The 13523-nt window shown below is 41.5% G+C and overlaps 1 protein-coding gene across 3 annotated transcripts in view; it reads left to right on the forward strand.

Moving 5' to 3' along the window:
- The window catches only part of KCNAB1 (potassium voltage-gated channel subfamily A regulatory beta subunit 1), a 457818-nt gene extending 446558 nt beyond the window's left edge, over positions 1–11260 (forward strand). For all 3 annotated transcript variants that reach the window (XM_020988906.2, XM_020988908.2, XM_020988909.2), the window contains exon 14: positions 9114–11260. In XM_020988906.2, the coding sequence (XP_020844565.1) occupies positions 9114–9203 (90 nt within the window). In that variant the 3' untranslated portion in view covers positions 9204–11260. The remainder of the gene's footprint in view (positions 1–9113) is intronic.
- Positions 11261–13523: the final 2263 nt, after the last annotated feature.

Consider the following 13523-nt stretch of genomic DNA (forward strand, 5'->3'; position numbering starts at 1 on the left):
TGATTCCGTCAAGGGGATTGGAGAGGAATCCTGGACTTATAGCACTATTATCTCAATTTAAAATACATTACTTCCTGTTGTTTACTGCACTTCACAACTGAGAACAAACAAATGAAAAGATAGTTACTAAGTTTTTACCACGTGCCAAGTACTGTGCTAAGTTAATGAAGATACAAATATAAGCGAGGTGATCCCTGCCCTCAAGGAGCTTATATTCTAACGGGGCAAGACAACACATATAGGGAATGGTGTCCAGGGAGGGGTGTTTTGGTCAAGGCAATCAGAAAGATGATGAGCAGAAATAAGCTGCTGATTGACATGTCCTTTCCCAGGAAGGCTGTGTTGAATTTTATTATTGTTCCCAGGGATAAAGGTGGAAAGCCACGGCATCTGTTGGTAGGGGGGAGAGGGGGCTGCCCAGGGCAGGGGAGGGGGAGGAGGAGAAAGGTATGCTGATGAAAGCATGACATGAGGATGGCCAAGGATTAACAATGTAGAAGGTCTGGATCAGTAGTGTTCTGGCAAATGTTTAACAACAGACTCTCCAAAAGAAAAAATGTATGTGTGTGTGTGTGTGTGTGTGTGTGTGTGTGTGTGTGTGTGCGTGTGTGCGCACGTGCATGTGTGTGTATGTGCACGCATGCATGCATGTGCGTATGTGCACATTGCCCACTTTTAGGTTAATCTTCATTATTAACATTTTCTCCACCATTTTCTTAAGTTTAGACACAAATAGAAACAGGGCCACAAGGTATTCCTAGACAAGGATCTCTGAGCATGTACTGACTTTGTTTTTCAGTGTGATATTATCTATGTTTTATTATATTTTTATTTATTTTGTTAAATATTTCTCAACTATATTTTAATCTGGTTTGGGCTGAATGGTAGTGCTGTGGGCCACATGAAGCTGAGGACGTACCACTTATGGTCATCATAACAATCAGTGAAGCTCTGTGTTGCAGCATCTGCTGATTTCCAAGGTGGAAATGTTCACACTGAAAACTGAACAACTGGCTTGGCTCAGGCTGACTCCTGCATGGCCTGGTTCTGGGTCAGACTAGAAACTGTGATGCCTTCACAATGCCAGTGTTGAGAATTTGAAAAAGAAGTGTGTAAACTGACCTCCCTAAAGACTTATGTGAACTGATACAAAGTGAAGTGAGCAGAACCAGAAGTAGTAACAGCAATATTGTACAACGGTCAATGTGAGTGACTTAGCTCTTCTTAGCAATACGGTGATCCAAGACAATTCCAAAAGACCCATGAGGAAAAATGCTACCTGCCACCACAGGGAGAAGTCATTAACTCTGGTGCAGACTGAAGCACATTTTTTTTTCATTTTATTTTTCTTGCCCTTTTTTTGCAACATGGCTAATATGGAAATATGTTTTGTTTAACTTTACATGTTACATATCACTTCACATTGATATATTTTTATGCCTTCTCAATGAGTGGGGAAGGGTGAGAAGAACAGAGAATGTAGAACTCAAATATTTTTAAATGAATGCTAAAAACAAACAATAGTTTAAAAATTAAAATAAATTTTAAAAATTTTAATTATCTTCCCTCCTCTCCCTCCCCCAACATCATCTTAGAATCAGGTTCAGAACTGGAAGGGAGTTTACTGACCATTTGGTTCAATCCCCTCATTTTACAGATGAGGAAACTGAAGCTCAGAGAGGTTGTGACTTGGCCAGGGTCACACAACTAGTAAGTGTCTAGGCCAAGATCCAAACCAAGATTTTCCTGTCTCTAAGTCCAGTGCCCTATCCATTATGACATTATGCTTTCCATCTTCATGTAGTATTATTTTACTCTAGGGCTCCAAGGATGGACTGTCCATCTGCTGCCTGAAGACCATCCTAGCTAGGTCACAGACTTATAAGCAGGATAACTGCAGCATGATGAGTCTGGGAGTCTGAGCAACTGTTATTAAGTGATGGAGAAGATATAATCCATGTCAGTGGAAGGAGTATCCATAACCAACACAATAATAGATTCTTGGAGTATGAAATATCATTTTTATTACACAAAGAAATTTTTGCAAAAACTAACAATAATTCATCCTGATTGTTTTCCAGAGATGTAGGTTCTTCCCCCTTTGACAAATTCAAGAGAGATGTAACAGCTTGAGGGTCTCAAGATTTATAAATGTAGCCCACCTGACTCTGCATCTGTAGAGTCTGAATTGGAAGCCTGCAGTTTGAAGGTTTTTTGAGTTAGTTTCCACTTGACAGCAACAATATTTTAGGTTGAACAATGAAAATCAATTTAATCAATAAATCAATGAAAAGTAAACTTTTCTAAAGCGCCCACTATGTATCTGGCATGGAATTGGGGCAAGAGGAGTTGTGCATTGTTAACACTCACTGTTAAAACCCATTTAACACTTCTTGTTAAAATGAATCTGTTGCTGGAAAACACATTTCTAGGCTATGAAACAATTTGTGTGCTGTGTGATTCATTACAAAAAGATTTTATTGGCACCTGCTTTTAAGATCTCCCCAAACTACTTCATCTTCCTAAGCACTGCTCAACCTCTCTATTAGGAAAATGGTGCTGGTGGTGGTGGCGGTGGCAGTGGTGCTGGTGGTGGCGGTGGCGGTGGTGGTGGTCAATTAACCACAGGTTGAGAATTTCACATTCTTTGCTACTCAAGGAAGATACTATCTTGGAAATGGACTTTACTTTCTGTTCCTCTTCCAATGAGTTCCTGCTACATTTTTCTTACTCTAAGTTTGATTTCCATATTTGGTCACTTGTTCATAGTCATGGCTAATCAAGGCAAAGTTTCTGAAGTTTGATTCTTTAGTTTTTTGAAATATCTCTGCCAACAAGAACACTAAAACAGATTTCACCTCTGATGAAGGAATCACTAACCAGCGCTTACAGGCAACACGCCATTTGTGGAGAGAGAACCAGCCTCACAGCTGGAAAGACTGGCTTCAAGTCCCACTTCTGACACCTAGACGCTGTGTGACCCCGAGCAAGTCCCTTCACCTCTCGATGTTCTAGGTGATTCTCTAAGACCATAAGTTGCAGAGAAGGTGCCAACCTGCATTGGTAAAAGGAGTTTCCTTACCTGGGAGTTCCATATACTAATGCAATCCCAAGCTCACTTCCCACCCTGTAACTCATCAGCCGTTTCCAATCCAGAAAGCCCAGCTCTGGTTCTCAGTCCAAAGGCTTTGATTCTTTGGAGGAAAGGGCTAATAAGGAGATGCAGATATAATGGTAATGATGATGATGATAAGGAGGAGGAGGAGGGGGAGGAAGAGGATGAGGAAGAAGAGGAAGAGGAGGAAGGGAGGGGAGGAAAGGATGAGGAAGAAGAGGAAGAGGAGGAAGAAGGAGGTGCAGGAAGACGGAGTAAAGGGAGGAGGAGGAAGAAGGCACGTTTATAGAGTACTTTTCAGGCTGCAGAACCATAGATATTGTACCAATGCAGTGGTAGCCAAACGGTGTAACTGAAACCAGGAGCTGTAATCAGGGATCATCATTCACCTAGATAACTCCACGTATAGCAGCAAACTATTCCGGAGAGGAATCAATTCTTTGTTCCTTGGTCTATGGAGCAGCCTATGCCATGACAGCTTTCTAATCCTGGAGACCCTGCCCAGGGTCAGGTACTGCCGGTCTTCACCAGGCCTGCGCAATGGTATTTTTCACTCTCTATTCCAATTTGCCTCCTATTTGGGACTCAAGACTAGCTAAATCATGTTAATTTAAGACCGAGGGTCCTAGTAATAGCCATGGAGGCATAGGGGCCCAACAGCCTTGTGAATACAACCCTTGTTACCTCTCTGCCAAGGAGAAATCCACCTGAGGATGAAGCCTGCTGGCTGAGTCAGGCCTCTGCTGCTGGTTCCATGAACAAAAGAAGTATTGTGTCTTAAAGGGACAGGCTGGTTTTCTCCCTATCCTGGGAGAGGACTGAGAGGCTCTAACTGCATGAATCCTGAGAACTGTCGCCCTGAATTGACAGCACTGCTTTCTGCCTGCCCTAGGAGAGCTGAGATTATTTTTTTAATATAAATGTATTTATTTTAGTTTTCAACATTCACTTCCACAAGTTTTTGAGTTCCAAATTTTCACCCCATCTCCCCCTTCCCCCCACCCCAAGATGGCATGCATTCTGAATATCCCTTCGCCTAGTCTGCCTTCTCTTCTACCTCTCCCCCCTCCTTTCTCTTATCCCCTTCCCCTTCTATTTTCCTGTAGGGCAGGATAGACTTCTGTACCCCATTTCCTGTATTTTTTATTTCCCAGTAGCATGTGAAAACATTTTTTTAAAACATTGTGTTTTATAGTAGAAAACTTTAACATGTTTAAAACTTTAGGTTTCAAATTTTCTCTCTCCTCCCTCCCCACCCACCCTCATTGAAAAGGCAAGCAACTCAATATAGGTTGTACATGTGCAGTTATGCAAAACACGTCCATAGTAGACATGTTGTGAAAAACTAACTCTATTTCCCTTAATCCTATCCTGCCCTCCCATTTACTCTATTCTTTCTTTTGACCCTGTCCCTCCTCAGAAGTATTTACTTCTGATTACCCCTTTCCCAATCTGCCCTCCTCTCTATCATCCCCCTGCTCTCTTGTCCCCTTCTCCCCCTATTTTCCTGTAGGGTAAGACAGATTTCCATACCCAATTGAATGTGTATGTTATTCCCTCCTTAAGCCAAATCCTATGAGAATAAGATTCACTCATTCCCTCTCACCTTCCTGCCTTTCCTCTTCCACTTTAAGAGACTTTTTTTTGTTTTTTTTTTGTGAGATAATTTACCCCATTCTACCTCTCCCTTTCTTCTTCTCTGAGTATAATCCTCTCTCATCCCTTAATTTTATTCTCCAGATATGACCCCTTAATCTTCAACTCACCCTGTGCCCTCTATCTATCTATCTACATATACATACATATAATTTTTTCCCTCCAACTACCCTAATACTGACAAAGGTCTCATGAGTTATAAATATCATCTTTCCATGCAGGAATGTAAACAGTTCAATCTTAATAAGTCTCTTATGATTTCTCTTTCCTGTTTACCTCTTCATGTTCCACTTGAGTCCTGTATTTGAAAGTCAAATTTTCTATTCAGCTCTGGTCTTTTCATCAAGAATGCTTGAAAGTCCTCTATTTCACTGAATGACCATTTTTTCCCCTGAAGGATTATACTCAGTTTTGCTGGGTAGGTGATTCTTGGTTGTAATCCTATCTCCTTTGCCCTCCGGAATATTATATTCCATGCCCTGCGTCCTTTAATGTAGAAGCTGCTAAATCTTGTGTTATCCTGATTGTGTTTCCACAGTACTTGAATTGTTTCCTTCTGGCAGCTTGTAATATTTTCTCCTTGACCTGGGAACTCTGGAATTTGGCTATAATATTCCTAGGAGTTTTCCTTTGGGGATCTCTTTCAGGAGGAGATCTGTGGATTCTTTCAATTTCTATTTTGCCCTCTGGTTCTAATATATCAGGGCAGTTTTCCTTGATAATTTCTTGAAAGATGATGTCTAGGCTCTTTTTTTGATCATGGCTTTCAGATAGTCCAATAATTTTTAAATTCTCTCTCCTGGATCTATTTTCCAGGTCAGTTGTTTTTCCAATGAGATATTTCACATTGTTTTCTAATTTTTCATTCTTTTGGATTTGTTTACTGTGTCTGATTTCTCATAAAGTCACTATCTTCCAATTGCTCTATTCTAATTTTTAAGGAAGTATTTTCTTCAGTAAGCTTTTGGACTTCCTTTTCCATTTGGCCAATTTTGCTTTTTAGGGCATTCTTCTCCTCATTGGCTTTTTGGACCTCTTTTGCCATTTGGGTTAGGCTATTTTTTAAGGTGTTATTTTCTTCAGTATTTTTTTGGGTCTCCTTTAGCAAGCTGTTGACTTGTTTTTCATGATTTTCTTGCATCACTCTCTCAGTTTTTCCTCTACTTCCCTTACTTGCTTCTCAAATCCCTTTTGAGCTCTTCCAAGGCCTGGGACTGATTCATATTTTTCTTGGAGGCTTTAGATGTAGGAGCTTTGACTTTGTTGTCTTCTTCTGGTTGTATATTTTGATCCTGTTTTTCACCAAAGTAAGATTGTATGGTCTGACTCTCTTTGCGCTGCTTGCTCATGATCCTGGCCAATTACTTGAGTTTTAAACTCTTTGTTGAGGTATGAATCTGCTTCCAATATGCAGAATGTAGTGTCCCAAGCTTCAGGGGTTTGTAGCTGTTTTCAGAGATACTTGTAGGGACCTGTAAATTTTCAGTTCTTCCAAGGTGGTATGATAAGGAGGTGTTTACTCCTTTCCTGGCCTGTGACAAGTATCCTTTCTGTCCTGTAACTGTGAGGAAGGGTTCCTCTCCACAGACACTACAAGCTCCACCAAGCCAGCACTCCTCCTCACCCCAGCACCGCCGCCCAGAACTGTGACCCAGATCCAAACAGGAGCAAAGCAAGAGATTCCTGCCTCAGCACTGGCAAAGAGATCCCTGCAATCCCTCTCTGATCAGCCACTGGATTCCCCCTCAGTCTGTGGGACAGCAGCTCGGGAAGCAGCTGCCCCCCCCAGGGCCATGCTCTTGGGGAATGAGCTGAGCCTTCCTTGTTTCAGCACCGACAGAAACAGACTTTTCCCACTGACCTTCTAAGTTCTCTTTGGCATTGGTGGATTGAGGAGTCTGGAAATCTCCACAGCTGCCCAATTCAGTCCTCTGCGGCCTGTGCTCTCATGCTGCGCTGCACTCCCAGCCTGGCACGATACACCTTTCTGATCGATCATCCAGGTTGTCTCGGGCTGGAACTTTGTTTCACTCTGTCTTTTTGTGGGTTCTGCTGCTTCAGAATTTGTTTAGAGCCATTTTTTATGAGTATCTGGAGGGGTTTGGAGGAGAGCTCAAGCAAGTCACTGCTTTCACTCTGCCATCTTGGTTCTGCCCCGAGAGCTGAGATTCTTGGGAGCACATGCATGGACACAGGGGTTGGAAAGAAAGGACATGTTGGCAGATTGGAACAAGAAAAAGCAGTGACAATGAGCTGGCAGTGATCGGGGGGGCATGGAGAGAGCAAGAGAGAGGAGAGAGAAATAGGGGGAGAGAGAGAGAATTACTTATTTACAGCAGACACTTTGCATAGACTCAGATTGAGATGAAAGGGTAGTTTGGGCACTGTCTCTTCAAATCCCTGGTGAAGGGTTTAATTCCTCTGCACTCCTCCCACCCCTGCCCCCAGCCCCACTGCTACCCACAGACTAAAGATATTACTATAAGAATTCTCCACAGCTGAAGTTATCCCTATTTTCTGATTTTGTTGGTAGTGCCTTAAAAACTATAATGTAAAATGATGACTGCTCATAATTGCCACGTGATTTTTGTCAGTTATTAATTTGTAAACAGGGGAGCAACCACAGAGGGGGCTAATAAACAGCTAGAGTCTGGTACAGAGAGGGAAGTAGAGGTCTGATCTGTCTAAAATAACTTAGGTTTTTTATCCTAGCCTGGGGGCTCTGCATTCTAATTGTGAAGATGTTATCATTTATTAATTTTGATTAATAACTTTTGGTAAACTTCCAATATGAGAATTTAAACTAAATCCAGAGTTTGTCTTGTGGCTTTGAAATTAAAATTTCAAGCCAGGCAGCCATAACAGTCTGGTGAGGGGGATGGGCCAGCACCTGGATGCTATGTCACTTTCCTGTAATGCCGTCTCCTTGGGCATGTCTAATGGAATATGGGCTGTGCTAAGAAGTAGCCCGCCTGGTAGGATCAGGAAAGCATGGTCTGGGAAAAATGGCCATGTCCCCAAAATTCCCAAGGTGGAGGCCAAAGAGAAGAGCATAACCTACTGGTCATATATAAAATTGATGTTCCACTTACATACCTAGACATTTAAAGACTTGGCTAATTTTATTAGGCATCATACCGTTTAAGAGAAGATATACACTCAAGATTAAAATTTTTATTTAACTTTTCATTTTTAAAATTTTCAGAGGCTTACATGTGTCTTTACTTGTGTCTTTGCAGCAACTCACAACTTCATGGGTATTAAGGATTACATCATCCTTAACTCTTCCAAGTTAATACTTTCACAAAGAGAGTCATTACTTAAATGAACTATACCTAGACTTTTTAATGTGTTTGAAGATGTTAGGGTAATCCCGATACTACAATAAGATTCTCCAAATAAGGATAGATTTAATCAGCTATGGATTTCCAGGCAAAAACTTTTGGTCAAATACATTTGTGGCTCTCTACAGATCTCTATACTTTGACACTTCAGGGATCTAGGATTGTCCACATACATAATCTCTTTGCAAATCCAGACTGCAGCACCCTGACATCCTACTCAACTGTCTTTTTTTAATTCCTAGAAGCCCCCAGATTTTATCACCCAGTGGCCAACCTCTTAGCAATGTGGCTGACCAATCTTAGATTGCTCTTTGAGCTGACACATAATTTGTAAACAGCCTAAAGTTATCATCCGATTTCTTCTCCATTAGAATGGAAGCTCCATGAAGGTAAGAGCCAGTTTTTTTGGCGTTTTATTTTGTATTCCCAGTGCTTACCACAGTGCCTGGAACATAGACAGCATTTAATAAATGCTTCTTAATTTACTATTTCCACCTTCTGCCAGAGCTTGTGGTCTGCTGGCGTTGGTCCTGGGAACTGAGGGTCTTCTCCTGACCATGAAGAGGGTGTTCCGAGAGAACTGTCTTAAGTATGCAAGACCAATGATACTCAAATCTGTCTATTAACTGAATTAAATACAACAGGAAATCATAAAGTTCATCTACATGGTCAGTGGTGGCACAGGGGGACCGAGTGCTGGACTTAGAATTTGGAAGATCTGAGTTCAAATGTTGTGACCCTAGGCAAGTTTCTATACCTGTTTGTCTCAGTTTCCTCATCTGTAAAATGGGGGTAATAACAACACCTCCCTTCCAGATTTGCTGGGAGAATCAAACGAGACAGCATAAAGGGCCACTGAAATGCTAACTATTATTATTGCTATTATAGCTGTCATTACTGGTATACAAAGGCAAGAGTGGCAGTCTCTACCCCAAGGGCCTTCCATTTGGCTTGGAAGGATACACCTGCCATTTGTTTTCCTTTCCTCTCCATCTCAGGTCCTCCCAAAGATGACATCCCACGTGGTGAACGAGATCGACAGCATCCTGCGAAACAAGCCGTACAGTAAAAAGGACTATCGCTCCTAATCCCCACATGAGGCGATGGAAGGAAGTGCATGGTTACAATAGGGGCTGTGCCCAGTTCAGAACTCTTCCAATATCCAGTCATCCAAGTCACTTAGCAGCCTGCTGCTCAACCTCTAGTGTTCCTGGATCTCCGAGGTGTCTGCTGTCGCTACCACTGTGCGCGGATGTTTGAAAGCACACGTGAAAACTCACCACGCCGCCCAGAAGAGTGATTCTATTTTCTTATCTACCACTAAAGCCGCCGCCGATCCTTGCTCTGTGTACCTCATACTTATGCAATGAAAAGTAGATGGAAAACAAAAACGAGATCTATAACCTTCAGGGATCTGGTAACTTGAAGAAGGCTGTACAGATATATTTTTTCAAATGAACAAAATCCACAGATGCGACTGTAGATATAAAAAATGTCTTAGCTATAGTCTTGGTAAGGCTTAGGAAGCAGGAGTAATTTCAGGTCCTTTTTTTTTTTCCTTTTCTGAAATCGAGTTTTCTTTCACTCAGTCATTAACAAAGCTGTCATTGTTATAGATGTGGACTTGGGAATCTCATCAGCATAGTGTACCCCTAGCATGGAAACTCCCTCCGCTAAGGCAGATTGGCAGCTTGTGAATAACAGTCTTAGAAGGTTCCCTGGGATACAGAGAGATTAAGGGGCTTCTCGGTCACACAGGTAGTAAGTGTCTCAGGCAGGACTTGCACCCAAGGCTCCAAAGGCAGCCTCTCTGTTACCTTTACTTTTAAATATCAGCTGCAGTTTGGACCACAAAGACTGTCTTCTTTCTATACCTTTGTCAGTGTTCCTATTCAGATATCAGTAATGTTCTGTTCACTCACGGATTAAATGAGTAATTGATGAGAGGATGGATCACATAATAATTAACCAGAGATGTTATGACGACTTTATGAAAGGGAGATAAATGTATGCTTCTAAGGAATATTAGTTCTGAATAAATCATAAACCAATGTATCTGCTAACAAAGTATTCATTTTTCTCTATATTTTATTAAAACCTGTTTCATACATTTGACTGCTTGTAGGTATTAGCTTCTGAAAGTTTCAGTATTTGAGCTTTTAAGATATACATGTGCAGAGTTGCAATTTAATGCTATAAAAAGCCCAGAAAAGGTAAATGTTCAACACTAAAACGAGTTCTGGGGTTTTGCTATCATTCTAATGCTTAGCATTTGGGGGGAGATGTCAACACGAAGCAGGTCATGTGATTCGTGGAGGTGCTGCATCACCTAGGCAGTAGGCTTTGGTCAATGTGAAGTCCCTCACTGACCCACTGAGAAACAGGTGAAACTTCCGGATGGCTCTGTAACCCCAATAAGTACATTAAGCCATAGTATGCATGAGATATAGCATGAGCTAAAAGCAAATGGTTGGTTGGGCACAAGTCGACCTTGGCCTTGAGCTGTAATGAATCCTGTTGCTGAATGACCTCTTGTATTCTTCTGTCGTATCACATTTGCAACACGTATCCACTTACCAGCGAAGCTGTGAGCTCCCTCCTATCCCTCAGTGGGGAAGAAACCAGTGTTTTGGCTGGTGGCCCATTAATGACCAGATCACCAGAAAGAAGTACAAAATTTCAGCCTTCATTTTCTCAGCAACAGGACATGTCACTTTTAAATGAAACACTTTGAACCCAAAGGATGTAGAATTGTAGAATTTGTATAGACTTGTATTTACTGTCATTTACAGAGATGAGTGGTTCAATGTTAAACCTTAAAGGGTAAAAGTGGAGCACCAACAATTTTTCCTTGATAATCAACAACTTGTAACTACTTCATGGAGATAATTCTGTTCCCCACTCCCACCCCCATCCGATTCGTGATAAAAACACCTTTAAAATCCATTTTGTATTTCATCTGACAGTCTACCATGTGTATATGAGCTGTGGTGCCACATATCAGGAATGCAATCTACTTACTATACATTTGCTTGGAGATAATAAAAGTATTTTGTGCATCTAATCTTCTAACTAGAAAGTTCATTATTCAATATTTTGTGAGGTAAACATAACATCACAAAAGAGGGAACAATCCATTGAATAAGATGTGTTATTGCTGTCAAGTACCGATGGGAAGATTGGTAACGAATAGGAAAAGGGAAAGGATACAATGACCTTAGATCTGAACCACCATAATTAGTTGGTCAAAAACACTCTGAATTTTGAATCCAGACATACAAGTTCAGATCTTGGTCAGCCCTCATGACTTGGAGGATGCTACCTGTCATTGTGGGGTTGGTGTCAAAAAGAACCGAGTTTAAATTCTGCCTCAGATACTTATTAGATGTGTAACCCCAAGCAAATCACTTAATTTCTTAAAATGAAGGGTTAAACTCAATGATCTCTAAAGTCAATTCTCTAACTCTATGATCCTATGTTATTCTTCTAACTAGTACCAGAAACTAAGGTTGGACAACTGGGCTTTTGTCTCACCAGGTCAAATTTTAAGGGTACTGATAGCTCTTAGAGTCCTTCCACAACACTCAGCAGCTGGTTAGTAATAACAGCAGTAAGAATAAAGGAAGAACAGTAAGTTTTAGATGAAATATAAAGTTTCCAATTCCTTATTGGGTTGAGCTCTCCCCTCCCCATGGGATTCAAATCCTGACTTATGCCTTATGCCATGATCTTTCGCCCCCCTTCCCTAATCCTTGAAACAGTTCCTTTTCAAGAAAATCTAGTCCAAATCCCCATTGAACAGATGAGGAAGTAGATTCATAATGGCTAAGTTAAGGGTATGGGTTTCTTGCTGCTTTGACCAGCTGGAGTTTGAGGTGCTCATCTCAAGCCCAAGAATTATTATAGTTCCGCTTCTAATTTCTAAAACAAGGACAAGAGAGTCCTAAAAAGAAAGAAAATTTTAGGCAGTTTCCAAATGAAAGGGGCTTGGAGAGATTTTGTACGAATAACATAAAGCCTCATCTTGCTCACTGGCCTTCAAACAGAAGGCAGAGTTGTCACTGAATTGTATTTGGACAGCCATGCACAAGGCCCTTTCCCTCCAAAAAAAAAAAATCCTCTACATTAAGTCTTAACCATGTTTGTGTCACGGACCCCTTTGGGAGTCTGATAAAGCCTACAGACTCCGTCTCAGAATAATGGTTTTTGCTACCTACATTCATAATTGAATGACATGCTGAATTTCAATTAGAGGTTATCTTTTACTCAACTAAATCCCCAGTTCTCCTGCAATCTAGAGGTCTCCAGGCCCTGGATGACAAACTTACACTCTAATTGCATGGGTTTTCTGTGACACACTTAAGAAAGATCTCCAACAATCTTTGCTTTTCTTAAAGGATGGAATCCATGTACATAGAACATTTTGTTCTTGGAAGCAAAATTAGCAGTCACGGACCTCAAACTCACAGCCAACATGACAAGAGAGGCACAAGGCATCCCAGTATATTTCCTAACTCCTTACTTCCCTTTGACAAAGAGTGCCAAGGTGTGGTTCAAGGCTGGCTCTGGGTCAATCTCCTCACCGTGCAAAAAAGTCACTGAGGGGAAGCAGCAGAGCCTGGCATACACAGCACCCCGGGGAGGAGGCCAGGCGGGCAGAGCCAGCAGAGGCGGGGCGATGCCACTGAAATTGTGCCTGCTCATTTTCACATATGACCCTCATCCTCTGCAATCTTTTGATCTGCCACTTCAAAAACTGGAAATGCAATTAAGCATACCTGGAATTAGGACACAGATTTAATTTTTAAAATGAAAATCACCCCGAACCCTAAAGAGGAGTTTTGAAAAAGTCCAAGATTTGGAAATGTTATGGGTTTAAAGGGAGCTGAAGTTTAATGGAACACTCCTTAATACTAAGGCCAAGTTGTCAAAGGGAAAGACAGAATCAGGGGCAGTCCACAACTAATTTTCTCTCCTCACCATAATTTGTCAGCCAAGTTAAGCTAACAGACATATACAAATGCCAACAGAGACCAGATCCCTTTTCTTCTCATCCTCACCTAGGAATCTCATCACACACACACACACACACACACTTCGAGTAATCAGGCAGGGTCATATCATAGCTAAAAGGATGGAGATAATGAGAATCCTTTGTCAAATTAAAGGGAGACCAGTAAAGTGAGGGAATTAGGACCCCCAAAATGGAGGCTACACATTTCCTGAAGCACAGGGTGACCTCCTGCAGAATCATAAAGCATGGCAGGGATCTTAGAGGTCACCTTGTCCATCTCCATTTTACAGGAGATGCACAGAGTAACTTACCCAAGATCACAACTTGGGATTCAAACCCTGACTCCATGCACCCTGCCCAACTCACTAACCTGCTTCCTCACTCTGCTCACCTC

This window comes from Phascolarctos cinereus, unplaced genomic scaffold (genome assembly GCF_003287225.1).
Source record: "Phascolarctos cinereus isolate Bilbo 61053 unplaced genomic scaffold, phaCin_HiC Scaffold_7;HRSCAF=346, whole genome shotgun sequence".
Lineage (NCBI taxonomy): Eukaryota > Metazoa > Chordata > Mammalia > Diprotodontia > Phascolarctidae > Phascolarctos > Phascolarctos cinereus.